This window comes from Aedes albopictus, chromosome 1, assembly GCF_035046485.1.
Source record: "Aedes albopictus strain Foshan chromosome 1, AalbF5, whole genome shotgun sequence".
In the NCBI taxonomy this organism is placed as follows: domain Eukaryota; kingdom Metazoa; phylum Arthropoda; class Insecta; order Diptera; family Culicidae; genus Aedes; species Aedes albopictus.
In genome coordinates, this window is record NC_085136.1 from 106,957,003 (window position 1) to 106,972,550 (window position 15,548).

General features: G+C 36.7%; 1 protein-coding gene across 1 annotated transcript; it reads right to left on the bottom strand.

Moving 5' to 3' along the window:
• Nucleotides 1–1,650: 1,650 nt before the first annotated feature.
• On the bottom strand, nt 1,651–5,039 carry LOC115269537 (leucine-rich repeat-containing G-protein coupled receptor 6). Its single transcript, XM_029878323.2, has 2 exons — nt 4,880–5,039; nt 1,651–4,652 (listed from the first exon to the last, which is right to left on the bottom strand). Exons 1-2 carry the CDS (start codon nt 5,014–5,016, stop codon nt 3,632–3,634), a joined length of 1,158 nt encoding a protein of 385 aa, XP_029734183.2. The 5' UTR covers nt 5,017–5,039; the 3' UTR covers nt 1,651–3,631.
• Between the last annotated feature and the right edge of the window lie 10,509 nt (nt 5,040–15,548).

Sequence of the window (15,548 nt, forward strand, 5' to 3'; positions counted from 1 at the left end):
ACCCTGGGACTGAAAAACCAACTATTGTTTTTCTAAAATTCGATTCTAGTAATGTAGGCAAGAAGATACGACAGCAGTACAGGAATTTCATGGAGAACAACAATATCAACCTCAGTTGGACGCCAATCCCTAGCAAAGTATACAACCTGACAACTCATTTCCAGAAGGATTACCAGATGATTCGGGATCAGTTTCCAATAGTACCTTGCGAAGCTCTAACTATTCATAAAAGTCAAGGTCAAACATACAGACATGTTTGTATTGATTTTAGAAAGTCTGGTAACCTTACCCGCCAGTTAGTTTATGTAGAGCTCAGCCGCGTGACGAGTCTTTCAGGACTTTATATTCTAGGTAATTTTCCTGGAAATATGAAAAGTAATAATACAATTGATGCTTGTTTGAACGAAATGGATAGACTAAGAAAAGAACGGCCATTGTCACTTGTTTACAATAATTTAGTTAACGTATCAGGGCTCAAAGTAGTTTATTTGAATATTCGATCATTACGAGCGAATAAAAAGCATGTAGACGTGGACCCATGGTATTTCCGCTGTGATATATTAATTTTCTCAGAAACTTGCTTGTACGCTAATGAAAAGATTGCATTTCCTGGATTCAATTTGGTCTATCGTTCAGATACTTTTAATTATCCGGATTATGTTAAAAAGAACATTGCCAAAGGAATTATTTGTTTTGTAAGAAGCAGTTTAAAAGCAAACGTTGTCGACTATTGTACCGAATTCAAGGCGGATCAAAAGGGACATTATCATAGTCACATAGATTTGGTAAAATTAGTTGTCAATGGAATTCTGATAATAAGTGGATACAAATCACCAAAAGTAAGTGTTTGCGATTTCAAAGATACAATGCTTCGATTTCAGTTAGAGGAATCTTGTCCAACTATTGTCATAGGTGATTTCAATTTCAATCTTAATGATACAAGAAATGCACAAATCCATGAGTTCAGTTCCTTTATGATCGGCCTTTCATATGTTTCGAAACTACCGCCAACTGAAGCAACAACTATTTTGGGTTCACGACTAGATGTAGTATACGCCAATTTTGAATATATTACTGCTGGAGTTTACGAATGCTACTTTTCTATTACAGTTAATTGACATGGCCTGCTGTAATACGAATACTAGCCTACTACATCTCTCCTCCTTTATATTTGTTTTTGGCAAATTCTTCATATCAATTCTCCAAAAGGTTGCTCACTTATCCTTTGCTTCTTTCTTTGCCTTTTTCGAGTCTTCAAGAAAATGTAACTTGCTTCTGAAAAATCTTGCAAATTCGATCCCATCCTCGTCGCCATTGTAGTAGTCTCACAGGCACTTCCGTATGTGATGACAGATTGGAATAGAATGCCCATTTCGTTACAGTTAATTGACATGGCCTGCTGTAATACGAATACTAGCCTACTACAAAACCAATATATTGTATTATTTATAGTAAGCAACCATGTTTTGATGATGTGAAAAAAATTGACAATGATAATATTCAACTGTTTGGAAAGTCTTCCGACCTAGTATCCGTAGATAGTATATCAATAGCATCTTGTGTGGACTTATCATCCGAATGTAGTAGCATCCGATCGAGCAATAGGAATATTGTTAGTTTATCCTTTCAGTACAGTGATTTTGAATCAGATTCTGAGCATTTAAATCTAGATAACAGCATTAAAGAGTGGATTAACTCAGTAGATACAACAAATGATGCATATGATAATGGTAATGAAAAAATGCTCAAAAATGTTCAACAGGTATTTTATAACGATCCATATACATTTACTAATTCAGAAGAATTGCTGATAGCTTCTACAGATGGCAATGTAATGCGTTACAAAAGTGATATTGACCACATTGCAAACTACTTACGGACATTACCTACTAACATTTTTAAATGTAGCAGAGATAGACCATTGTCAGTTCAAACATTGAATGGATTCTTGGAGGTTCCTATAACTGGAGATGGCGGTTGCCAATTTAATGCGATTTCGTATGCATTGGTAGGAAATGAAAGTTTTTCTTTTGATCTCAGAGCAATTGCATTCCAAGCCGTAATAGAAAACATACATCTTTTCGAGAAAATCAAAAACACCATTGGTTTGGAATCAGACACATTGTTTAACCTTCTTCAGATATGTTGTTCAGAAAGATTATTCGGTAACCTTGACACCCTGTTTGCTCTCAGTATGGCTCTTGAACGAATTATTTTTATCATGCTGCATCACGAAAACGGAGAACAACGGTTTGTTAAAGTTGAACCACCAAGTTACAGTAATACTGATTTACCAATATTACTGCATTTGACAAGACCAGGTCAAGCAGACGCACATTATAATGTTCTCCTTCCATCTGATGTAAACACACCATACGACTTTACATGCTACGATGTGTATAACTTGAATCATATAGTGATGAGTTAAAGGACGTTGGTGTAACCTGCTGAAACAAATCGTCAATTACAAATAAACCATATTAGCTAAAATCTTCTGAAACTGCTGAAAATCATATTAGCTAAAGTCTTCTGAAAATGAGATGGGAGGAACTGAATACGGTTTACCGTGTCAGCTAAAACGATTCAGAAGAGGCTGAATATGATGCAACGACAGGCGAGGCTGAATACGATTTATCGTATTAGCTCAATCTCCTGAATGTACAGAAGAGGCTGAATATGGTTCAACGACAGGAGGGGCTGAGTACGGTTTACCGTGCTAGCTAAAACCTCCTTAAACGATACAGAAGAGGCTGAATATGATTCAATCACAGGAGAGGCTGAATACGGCTTACCGTATTAGCTCAATCTCCTGAATAAGACACAGTAGAGGCTGAATATGGCTCTGAGATAAGAAACTGAATGCACGTTTCAGTAATAGTTCTACAAATACTAATGACTTAAAAAAACTGGGCAACAATGAGTAGTTTTGGCAGCTATGACACCCCTGACTTTGGTCAGATAATACCTATATTTTTATGGGGGGGACCCAGAGCCATTTCTAAGCGCTTAAAATATATACATGGTTTCCAGCATGTTTTGCTAAACATTTCAATATGCTGGCTTTAAAAAATATCAACATAACATATTCGACGAGAAAGGCACTATCACCACTAGGTGGATTAATCTGGGTTTTTTTTTGTGAGATAGATACTACCCGAAGTAAGAGGGAGTAAGGAAAATAAGGAAATTATACGGGAAATTGAACAGAAATTGAAATTAACTGAGGTCTACAATTCAGAAAGTTTGATTGAAATCTGAGAGGATGCTTCCAACTCCGAATACTCCGAATTTGAGACGAAATTGGCCAATGAGCGTTTACTTTTGAGGCAACGATGTTCACAAGTGCATTACAATCTCCAATAGGGTTTAGGTAGAGATGAAAACACCACAGAAAGTGTCGATTGAGAGTACATTGCACACTGTTTCATCGGCGGATTTTTCATCATATGTAGCACAAGTAAAAAACGGAAAATGAAGTGATATTTTTCATAACGCAAACTAAAAGAACTGTGAAAAGCTATTTTTTTTCTGTATGACGTTTATTTAATAATGAACTAAAGCTCGATACAAAGAATTTTTTTATACTTAGGTCTATATTATTCAATAAATATGAACATTATTATTTCGAAAGTTATGGAATTTTCTTCGTTTTTTTGGAAGCTCTTTTGATTTCAATTCGATACATTGCCTCAATGATGTCATTAGAGACATTTTGCTGATCAATCATTTTTGCGGTAAGATTTTGCAGCAGGTCTTCAATTTTTTGCATTTTTCCTTCAATTTGGCTTAACTTGGTGTCGACACTAGAAATCTGCTGCTTCAATTGATGATTAGTTGGTGGACAATCCAATACGAAGTCACCGACGCTTTTTTCGTCGCAAGGTGTATTGGAATAGAGCCATATTGACTTATTCGTTAAACTATCTGTCCAAGCACAGTTCCATGGGTTGTCATAAATTGATAATAGTCTTAGCGCAGGAAATTGATGAATTGCGAAATGTGTCAAACTGTTTCCACTGAGATCAAGGCGAACAAGAGTAGACATGTTCCAATTACATACGTCAAAATGTTGAAGTCGATTATTGTCAAGATACATTGTATTGAGCGATGGCAGACTCACCGGACCGTCACTGTAAATGTGTTTTATTTTATTAGACGGAAGCCAAAGTTCTTCCAAATTGTCCAACCCATTTAACTGTTCCATTTGAACTGTTTCTATCAAGTTGTATTCAAGATCTAAAATTTTCAAATGTTTTAACCGATTTACGTTCTCTGGAATATGTGTTAATTTTGTATCCTCACACCGGAAAGCGCGCAGTTTGTAGAACATATCAGGTTTAATAATTACATTTTCAGTAGATGTTTCGAGTAAATGAATTTCATCTAACTTAGGATTAATGTGGATTGATTTAACAGATCCACCACTGAATCGAATTACCTTGCACTTCTCAAATGGCTCAGTGAAATTATATGGCAGTATGTCCACTATTGCATTGTACAAACGATAATCTGTTTTATATTTTGGCATGTTTCCTATAGAGGCTGCATCCGCAGGCCAGTTTAAGTCATTTATTTCAATTGAATCATCCCAGATTGCGCCGTATGACACAGTGAACGGTTTTATGCCGTTGAGTGAAATCATCACAATTAGTCTGTAAGAGGTATTTTTGAATCAATATAATAAAAAAAACAATAGGGGTACTCACTAAACAGATTAAATTGCTGCGTAAGTCATGATTTTCTGCTTATTTGAAATGTTTCATGGTTTTGCGAATGAAATAATCAAAGATTGCCTTGGTGATCGCGATGTTTAATCAGTTTAATCAGTTTACGCTGTTAAGTGAATCCCCCTAATAATATTTTCCACAGTTATACTTACAAAGCCAAAATTATTTGCATCCTGAATGAATTTTCGACCGACTTCACTTTCACTGGTAGAACTGATGTTTGATGTTTGAGGAGTTGTCCTGACCGCTTTTTATACGTTTGCGGTGATTCTGAACCTCGGAGTAGCATTAGGGTGGTGCGGTATTTCAGCAATATCATTCTCTGATTGAAAATGTGGATTGATTCCGATTTTTGATTGTAGTGAATTTTATGTGATTTTTTTTTATTTGTAGACAGTGCCGACCTCCGAGTGTGCTACCGCTTGTCAGATAAAAAGCATGCCAACGCAGAGTCGCATGGGCGTGAATTCGTTGATAAATATTTTTCTATTTTCGCTTTGTTCGCTGCATTCTTCGGGTTGTGGTAGTTATGCAGCTGAACAGCATGTCTTAGTATTGCATTCGAACAGCGATAGAGCGTTGGATGGATGCATATCAATAGGTGAGCTCGTTCCATGCTATTGTTTTACCATTCAACGTACGTTCTAGGTTATTTGAACAACAATTGTTTAAGTATGGTGATAGTAGAGGTGTAAAGTTGTATTTATTCAAAAAAAAATAAATGACCAACGCCGGAATGAACTCCTTGTTAACAGATTTGGCAGAAAGTGACTTACAGCGCTTGATTAAGCTGAGAGCTCTGAAAGCTGTCCATTGTAAACGGTAGTCATGTCGCACGCTCCGTTTGTTGATTTCTTGTACATCTTCGATTGTTCTGGTCAGTAAAATTCATGTTCATTTGATTACTTTGCTTGGTTACCATGCCGAATCGCGGCAAATCTTATGCATGAAAAAAGAAAAAAATCTTGGAAAGCTGAAGTTAGTTTTAAAATTCAATAATAAGCATCGATTGAAGCCTAACCTGTGGTTTCTGGTACCACAGAGATTCATAACTTCATATGCGCTCTAAAAATCGTTGAACATTATATTATACACTGGTGAGACTTCCATCGACCACGCATTCGATGATTGTTTGGACACAGAACAACAGACGTATCACGTGGAGCAAAATACGATTAAAATCATCGTCACGAAAACATAATTGCTCAATGCTAACCACGTTGTATTTCGCAAACTCACTGAGTAGATGGCGGTAGTGGGTTAACGTCAAACAGGAGCGACAACGATGCGAGCGCCATGAGCGAGAGATTTGCGAACTACAAAATATTTTAATTATCCGTTAAAAAAAGGAAACGATGGAAATTAAGTAGAGTAAGACGTTTGTTTGTGGTTTGGAGTTCATGTCATTCTTTCGTTTACTACTAGTGCCTTCTGTATCGTGAAAGCGCGTTTTGCGCAACATGTGCACCAGAAATGATAGAAATATTTCAAGGAAACCAAAGTGGTTCGTCTGTTTATCTGTACAACGCCTATAAATAAGCCATTGGTTGTGGTATAGATACGATTATGGCCAAAGTGGCGTTAATAGAAAAAAAAAACAAAAATATACTCTTCCAGCACATCAAATTGAGAAAAATAAGCTTGATACTCAAGTGCTCTGACTTGAATTACATCGAGTTTTTCCACTTTCTTCTGTAAAAATATTACAATTATATTGAAATGAAAAAAAAAACTGAGAGTTCAAAATCTTTTCAGATTTAAGGTTTTTCACCCAAGCGCGGTCCACCCTAGGTTTGATTCTATGTGGTTTATGCATATGCGGCAAGAGAAAAAAAATCATCGGCGTGAATTGCGATAACAGCTCTGACCACACAATGGGATCAATTCAAAGTTCGAAATTGAAATCGTTTCAATCCAACGGAAAGGAAATGTTGCGTTGTTTGAACAATTGACGAACACAGCACATAGTCAGTCTCACTTTTGCAGCAAAATAAACGACGCATAAACAAGAACAATCTTTCGAGAGGTAAACTCAAAAAAAATTTTCAAAGCTCAGACTCTCATGGTTTAGTTTTCAAAATGATGAAAGGCATCATATGTTTTTTTCGTTTTTTTGTGTTGTAAAAGATATTTTAAAAATTCAAAACAAATATTTTAAAACATAATTTAATATCTAAACTTTACTAATATCAACCTAAAATATGCCCTTGTGTATTTAACTGAACCCACTGTTCGTATCGGGAATTTTTGGAACTTTATCTCAACCCGAATTTGCAAACATACATATGGCATTGCAGTGGAGCAGCCCCAAGTACAAAACAAACATACCGTAAAATGGGGTAGCATTGATCAGCACAAACTTGCTCATGAAATGTTAAAATCACCATTTTCATTGAATCTGTTTCTGGTCACGAACTTTGTTTTGGTTAAACTGCTCAAATATAGCTACGAAGAGATATAAAGGGTCATGGAAATCGAGTTTCATGAATGTTTAAATGAACCGATCCTTCTTTACTGTTTTTCTTATCACAATTTGTTACATTTTCAAAAATCCACGTTTTGCATGAAATCTACAAACAATGTGGAACTCAAAATTCCTCTACCAGCTACACATGACTTCGAACCGATCAATTTTTTAGGTGAAACTTGTGAATAAATGCTTATTTTTAGTTAAATGATCCATTAACCAAACATATTTCTAACTCCGATAGAAAATTGCCATATCTTTAGGCATTATTTCTAGCTTTGATATTCTTTTTATTTTTATATATTTTTCAAAAAGGGTATCGCGCCACTTGAGCGGTGGCTTCTATATTCGTCTGTTTTCCACTATAACTCAGTCAATTTTGAACCATTTGACTTGAAATGTTGTACAAGGGTAGATACTATACCTATCCCACTGCATTCCAAAAATTTTGTCAATTGGTCCAAATTTGACTGAGTTATAGCGGAAAACAGACCAAAATAGAAGCCACCGCCCAAGTGGCGCGATTCCCTACCTCCAAAAGTCTATGACCACTTGGACTTTTGGCATCAAATATGAATTTGGGGACCTCGATTTAAACTTGTACAGGTATTGTAACATAAACAAATACTGACTACTTGGGTGATCAAAAGTACCCTATTTCCAAATCAGATTATTAATTGTATAAAAAAATAAAAGAATACATGAATAAGCATTTTAACAACATATGTTCAAGTTTTTTTATGCAAAGTAAGCTCGGATTACGGTTCTTGTGAACAACTGGGCTGCTGAATACTCGCACTTTTTCCCTATAAACAAGTTAAATATGCAAACACTAAACTAGTGCAGCAAGCAAACATTCAATCTGGATCTGCCTCCTGCTGCACTTCCAAAGTAACCCACTTCTAGGGTTCTTAAATGCCTTATTTTTTTTCGTTTCCTGATTTCTATGTCAAGAGGCAATGTTTGATAATATGTTTATTGTGAATGAATCACTTGAAAAAATAAACTGCTTCGCCACACATCAACTAGCAGATAACAAACCACCATTCGTGATGGAGCGGCGACTTGAACAGAGCATCCACCACATCTGGGATAAGGGTAGGCGAAAAAAAAATCCGTTCGCACATGTTACACTAGTTTACAGCACTTTGGAACTCGGTAAGCCGGTGATCATTTTAAGTGTACAATCCTGCTCTTAGTTTGAAAACGTGATGGAAAAAAAATACTAGAGCGGTCATTCTTTCGACTCTCCATACAAGGATAACAATTTAAAACCCATTTTTGTTCTATTTTCAAGCAAGGTTGTTCACTTCATGCATCTTATGCTTCGTAACCAATGCCCAGATTGAGCTGAAATGTTTACTCTTTCTCGCTTACAACTCATTTTTAGCTCCTCCTCTTCTTGGCGTAACGTCCTCACTGGGACAAAGCCTGCTTCTCAGCTTAGTGTTCTATGAGCACTTCCACAGTTATTAACTGAGAGCTTCCTCTGCCAATGACCATTTTGCATGTGTATATCGTGTGGCAGGCACGAAGATACTCTATGCCCAAGGAAGTCAAGGAAATTTCCTTTACGAAAAGATCCTGGACCGACCGGGAATCGAACCCGTCACCCTCAGCATGGTCATGCTGAATACCCGTGCGTTTACCGCCTCGGCTATATGGGCCCTACTCATTTTTAGCATGAACGCTGTAAAAGATTTTTTTTTTAATTTTTTTTTTGAATTTTTTTTTTGAAAATTTTGCCAAAATTAAAAAAAAAAGCTGACCAATTTCTCGACTTTCATCAATCCGACGAAAAAATCGTGTTCAGATGTTCGAAACACATTTTATTCAGTTTTCTATTGATGCAAAAAGATTGAAGATTGACTGACAGGCAACGCAATATTTTTAACTTTTAGTAAATTCCATGTTTTATAAAACTGTAGGGTTTGATTTTCAGGTAAAACTCAAAAATTGTTCACTTCAAAAAAACACGGTTTCGAACTCAGCACGTAATTAATCATCAAAACGAATGCCGTTGATAGAAGTTCACCACTTTTGTTTTATTTTGTGAACTAGTGTTATCTTTCCTCGTATAGAAAAGGAAGAACATTATGCTGCCAGTCGTAGCCAACTCATTTGGGGGGCAAATTTCCGTCGATTTGCTCATTTAGAATCTTCAGAATCGAACAACAATTTTTACTTGATTTGAATGTTACAAGAATACCTACTTCGAGTAAGGTGGAACTGAATGAATTTCCTCACTTTTTGGTTTTTGATTTTCTTTTTTTCAAATAACGGAGCAATGTTTTCAAAATTGGAAGAATCAAGGTATCTCATGATTTTTTGTACTGTTGAATAATGATTTTAAGTTTTACAAATACCAATTTTAAACTGTGAAGACAAAGTAATAAGTTTAAATTTACAAATAAAACTGAATAAAAAAAATCAAAACAAAATTTTGAAAACAAAATCTTTGCAATGCTTTTGAACGTTTTCCACCAAGAAAAAATCAGGAGAAACCTTGATCCTTCCTCCGAATGTCTATGGAAATCGATTTTGAAAACATTGCTCCGTTGTTTAATAAAAAAAATCATAAACCTTAAAAATTTCATACATTTTCGATTTTAAAATGACAATCAAACTCAATTTTTCATAAAATCTAACGCCAAGCCCTGGGGGTCTCCAATTCGCCATGTGTATATTAGGCCTGTCCAGCTTTTCAAAAATGTTCTCTGATTCTCAAGTCCACCTCCGTATTTTGATTGGCATGCTAAAAGAAGTAACTGGTCAAAATGTCAGCCAAATCCATTGAAATTAAAAGGTGCATCAAATCAATTTTGTGTTTTTCGACTATTTTTGAACTTCAAAAAATCATAACTACACTAAAACTTGTCAAAACTTAATTCTTTCGGCAGAAATTGGAAGCTATACTTGTTTACTACATTTTCTCCAAACAATGTGTGCCAATAAAATTGAAGGAAACATGTGTAATTATCACATTTGTAATCAGAAAAACCTTAAAAAGTTGGTTTTTTGATAGATTTCGTTCTGGAACACCCTAATATACGTAAAAAGTTGGATTTTTCAAAACGGCATCATATTCTCCAATGTTTTTTGGTTATTTGCTTCTTTGACACCAATGCTGTAGGAGTTGAGCAAAAAATATTAAAATTCGGGAAAGCCAAATGTGGATCAAAAACTAGCTTTTCGGGGGCAATCACACTTTGGCTCGAAATTGTACTGAACGTAGTAGCTTTGCTTCCTTGTAGTTTGCCTTGGCTACCCCCTACCACGGGCGATATTAAACAAGCGTGATGACAGGTGTTGGCTATCATATCAGTGCTGACGCGATGCCACTTTTTGCGCGCATACACTGTATATGGCTTTCAATCGCCAATCCGCAGAAGGTGGGTTCGATTCCCGTTTCGGTCGGGAAATTTTTCCTGACTTCCCTGGGCATAGAATATCATTCAACTAATAACTGTGGAAGTACTCAAAGAACACTAAGTTGAAGAGAGGCAGGATATTGTACAAATTAACCTTCTTTGGGCATTAAAAAAAAGTAACGAATAATGCATTGGTGTCATTATGACCCAGAAATTCAAACTCTCATAATGACCAATGTTTTATGATATGTTGAAACAGTGGTTCCGGATCTGGACCACTTAGAAGGATAAGTTTTTGGCAAAGTTGCTCATAATACTGAAAACTTTCTTTGTCTAAACTTAGTATATTTCACGCACGCTCTGGACCGCTTTGTAGGATACTGTCTTCGGCAAAAATTCTCAGAAAAAATAATAGATTTCAATAGATTCAATTTAGTTCGAGAATCACTCACTAAGTGATAATATTGTTCTTGGGGTCTATCAGTTTAGCCTAAACGTTGTAAATCTCGCATTGTGGACCACTCAGAGGAAAACCCACTTCAACAAAGTTGCTCGAAAGAATAATAGTTTTCTACTTAGACCAAGCACACTCGTGGGCTTCATACTACACACGCAACAGCACGTCGTTAACGATTTTTAATTTCGTTATCCACCCGTTTTCGCACCGGTCGTTCGTTTCCATGTGAGTAAAATAATGATCGCTCGCCTTTGCGCACCGGTGGTCTCTATTCTATCCGTACCATCGGTTTTTTGCACTTCTGTAAATCATCGCAATATTTTGTGTATTGGTGTTATTGCAAATCTTATTCAGTATAATAATCTGTGCTCATGATTTGAAAGAAGGGATTTTGGATAAGACTGAAAACAGTTAGTAAAAATTGAACTCAATTAAATAATTCCCTTGGAGATTTTTACCAGTTTTGGTGCGTTCAAAGATATTATTTTCTCAATAATGTATGATTGTATTTAATCTCGGAATTCAAGCAATATTTTTTTAATTTATGTGTTTGTTGCTTACTGTATGACTTGTAGGTTGAATTTTTATCTAAAATAATATTCATCTCTTCGATATCCATGTTGCCTTTCTCGCAAGAAATTTATCTGAATTTGAGATTTTGAGCACCTTTTTAATAATTAGGTTTATTGAATAATTACATCCCTTGCATTTCCAACACATTTATAACGTAGTTGTCTCCTTTACAACTTCGCGTAGGTCAAGATTTTTGAATCCTGGTCATAGTAGAAGCTGTCTTCTAACAGTCTGCGATAAGTTTGCGCAACCTTTTTTCATTAACGTGTATTTTAACTTCAGCTTATTCTATACTCAGTCACAACCTTTTAGTTACAAAGCATCAATCGGAAATCTCAATATATATTGCGATCCTTTGGATGCTGGTGTATGAATATTTTGTTGGAAGCAGATTCTATGCGCTTGAAGTAGACTGTGTATTTGTCAAAGTACATAATGAGCCCACTCTCCTTTTTGGCACTTCATACAACAATTGATGTATTTTAACATCCAACACCTTGCTTTTTCTATAACGAGGAACCTACAATATGGCAGTCCTGCACACCGCCTATTTTTATTGATGAAACTTGGCAGCTCGACTACATTTTTTTTAGATTATTATCGGTATGATTAAAGTTTGTTTTTACAAAAAAAAAAAAATACTGAATTGTTTCTATGATATCTGAATTGAGTTAGGTACAGTCAAAGCATCTTTGAAACATCGTAACTACTCTTATCTAATCTTATACATACGCAGCCAATACGGAATCACCCTGGAAAGCAATCGTGTTACTTTTCTTGTCAATATTGATGCTTGCAGCATATCATAGATATAACACATGCATCGAAACGGCCAGGTCGACTGCGTTGTATTTACGCGCAAAGATGATTCTTCGAAATACTTGGAGTACAGAATATTTTCTTTCGGCATGGTACTTTTCGAATTTACAGGGGAGGAAGCCAGATAACATGTTGATGAATATGTTTTAAATATGGGGCTGTCCATAAACCACGTGGTCATTTTTTTGGGACTTCTCAACCCCCCCCCCCCCCCGCTGTCATTGGTCCATACATTTTTTTTTTATTCGTCCATACAAAATGGTCATTGGCCGAACCCCCCCCCCCCCCTCATGACCACGTGGTTTATGGACAGCCCCTATATGAAAATGTGGAAAAAAAGCTGTGAATAAATGTGTAATATTGGAAAGATCTCCCAAATTGTTGGGTTGTTTTTATAGATCTAATGTCGAACCTCCTATTCTGTATGATTGGTGTTATTCGCATGGGGTCTTCGCAGAATTTTTTTTTTTCTGCTTTGCCTTATTGTTTCTACAAGGGTGAAGTTACCTATTTCGCACACTTTCTTTCTAATGTCTCGTTTATTTAATTTATATTCCCCCCCCCCCCCTGACGACCACCATTTTCAAAAACAGTCATCAAACCAAAACTCCTTTGCCTTTTTCGAAATATTCACGACAAAACGAAAGGCGAGGCACAGCTCTTTAAAAGCGAAAGTGGAGAAAGAAAACCTTGTGGTCACTTATTACCGTCAAATGGTATCTTTCCGGGTTCGAAAATACGCACATCTTCTCACCGGAATTTGCGACGGATGACGATAATTTTGGAACTTGTCGGAACGAACTTCGCGAGTTATTTATTTGGACATTTTTCTAAATGTGCGAAACCAAACTTTACTTGCTGCGTAGCAACCCCGGCTCAAACATGTACGTGTTAAAATAGCAAAACTCACTGAATCACTATACATTTCTACAAATATAAGTTTCGAAACGATCGGCCGAATCAAAAACTAAAGATGTGATTATGAACAATCGTAACTATTTTTATAAGAAAATCAATACATTTTCGTTATGCATGATCCTAAAATTGGCGAAGAAGGGAAAACTTTATTCATAACATACTTAAGCAAAGCTTGTCAATTGAAACCTATTATTTTTCTGCGTTTGTATTGTCACTCTATCACAATTGTATACCAGACAATTTATTGTGTTATTCGTGTAACGATCTATGATATTGTTTGGTTGAAAATTTCAAAGCAAGTAAAAAAAAATTTTAAATATTTGATGCAAACTAAAATAAATTCCTACCTATACAAAACAAGAAAATCATTCTCTAGAAACTTATACCTGGCAACAAATCCATACTCATGTTCTTTCGTCTCCTCTTTACGCTACCCAGAGAGTTAAACGCGATAGAGCACACGAGCCTACGGATAGAGACCGTACTTTGCGTGTCTCTATATTCTAAGCCCTGCTACGAACCGTACGTAAACTTTTCGCTTTCGAGCCCTACTTAGCAGCGACCGGTGCGGTTCGCTTCTTTGTTCGGGGCTCTACTTAACGTTAAAACGCTTGATTGAGCCCATGAGTGGGCTTGGTCTTAGTAGAAAGCTAAAGATGAACTAAATCATCATTTATTCACTACTTTGCTCTAGTGCTGTAATGAGCTCTGATTCAGGGCGTCGCATATCTCATATCTGGATTGCTAAGAATGACAACTGTTGTGGCAAAGCAGGATGTCAAGTTTGATCAAAGGGTAATGTATCCTGCGTTCTGAAATACTTCGAAGGACATTCTTTTTGACAAAATGCTCAGAAGACTAATGGCGGTAAGCTCCACAGCGTACTAGACGTCAATCACGTATTATCCACGATTTTCTTAAGCACCAAACGGTATTATCCTTGATTTTAATCTAAGATTTATCTTCAGTACGCCGATTTCGGCGCACTAAAATTAAATCTCGGATTTACAAGAGCTGGCTGCGTGCGGAAATCAATTGGCACCGCATGCTACGCCATCGCGTAGAAACGTCAAAGAAAAACAAAACAAATTAAAAAACAACAAGTCTGTGCTGCCAACCGATGCTTTCGGAAAATACCTTTCAAATATTCCTGAGGATGGACTTGGTCGTGCGCCGTGATTAGCGAATCAACCGGGAATTTTCTTTCCCGTTGGATATGCAGATTTGAAAGGCAGTGGCTACAAAGTTTTCTCCTCACATGTGATTGAAAACGTCGTCAGAGATCCCGTTGCGTTGGTTTCAATGTTAGCTACGGGAACGAACGTCGTGGATTGCAGTACGATCAGTGCTGTTTACGAAGGCATAATCGGGGGATTGGTTGCTGGCCAGGCACCTGGTGAATCGACAGCAGTTTCAATTGAATATATTCACCATATGTACCAGATTTGCGCCCCACGCCCGCGTTCACCTCAAAAATAATTGATATATCTTTGTGAACTCCCAAAGGATCTAGTAATGGTTTATCTAAGGATCCCCTTATAAGCTGCCTTAACGAGGCGGAACAGGAATATACATATTCATCCCAGAATTCCTTCATAGTTTAGGCAGAGATTCATAATTCATACTGACTGGGAATTATGTTTGTAATATATTGTTTGGGCATTGCTGAAGGAATTCTTCCAAAGATTCAAAGACGCCTCCGGGAATTCCTCCGGGATTTCTCATGGAATTTTTTCGAAGATTCCTCCAGGAATTCCTCCGAAGATTCTTCAAGGATTCTGTGAGGTATTCCTTCGAAATTTCTCCAGAAATTCCTCTGGGGATTCCTTCAGGAATTTCTTCAGACAATTCTGCAGGAATTCCTTCTGGGATTTTCCCAGGAATTCCTCCGGGATTTCTCCAGCCATTTCTCCGGGAATGCCTCCAGAAATTCCTCAGGGGATTTCTTCAGAAATTCCTTCCGCGATTTCTCAAGGATTTTTTTCGGTGATTTCTCCAGTTTTCTTTCGAGAATTCTTCCGGGAATTCCTTCAAGGATTCCTCCGCGAATCCCTCTGGCACTAAGAATTCCTTCACAAATTCTTCCGGGATTGTTTCAAAGATTCCTTCAGGAATTCGGAGATTTTTCAGGAATCCCTTCGCGTATTCTGCAAAGATTCCTCCAGGCATTTTTTTGGGGATTTGTCCAGGATTCAGTGGTTGTTTCCAGAAATTCC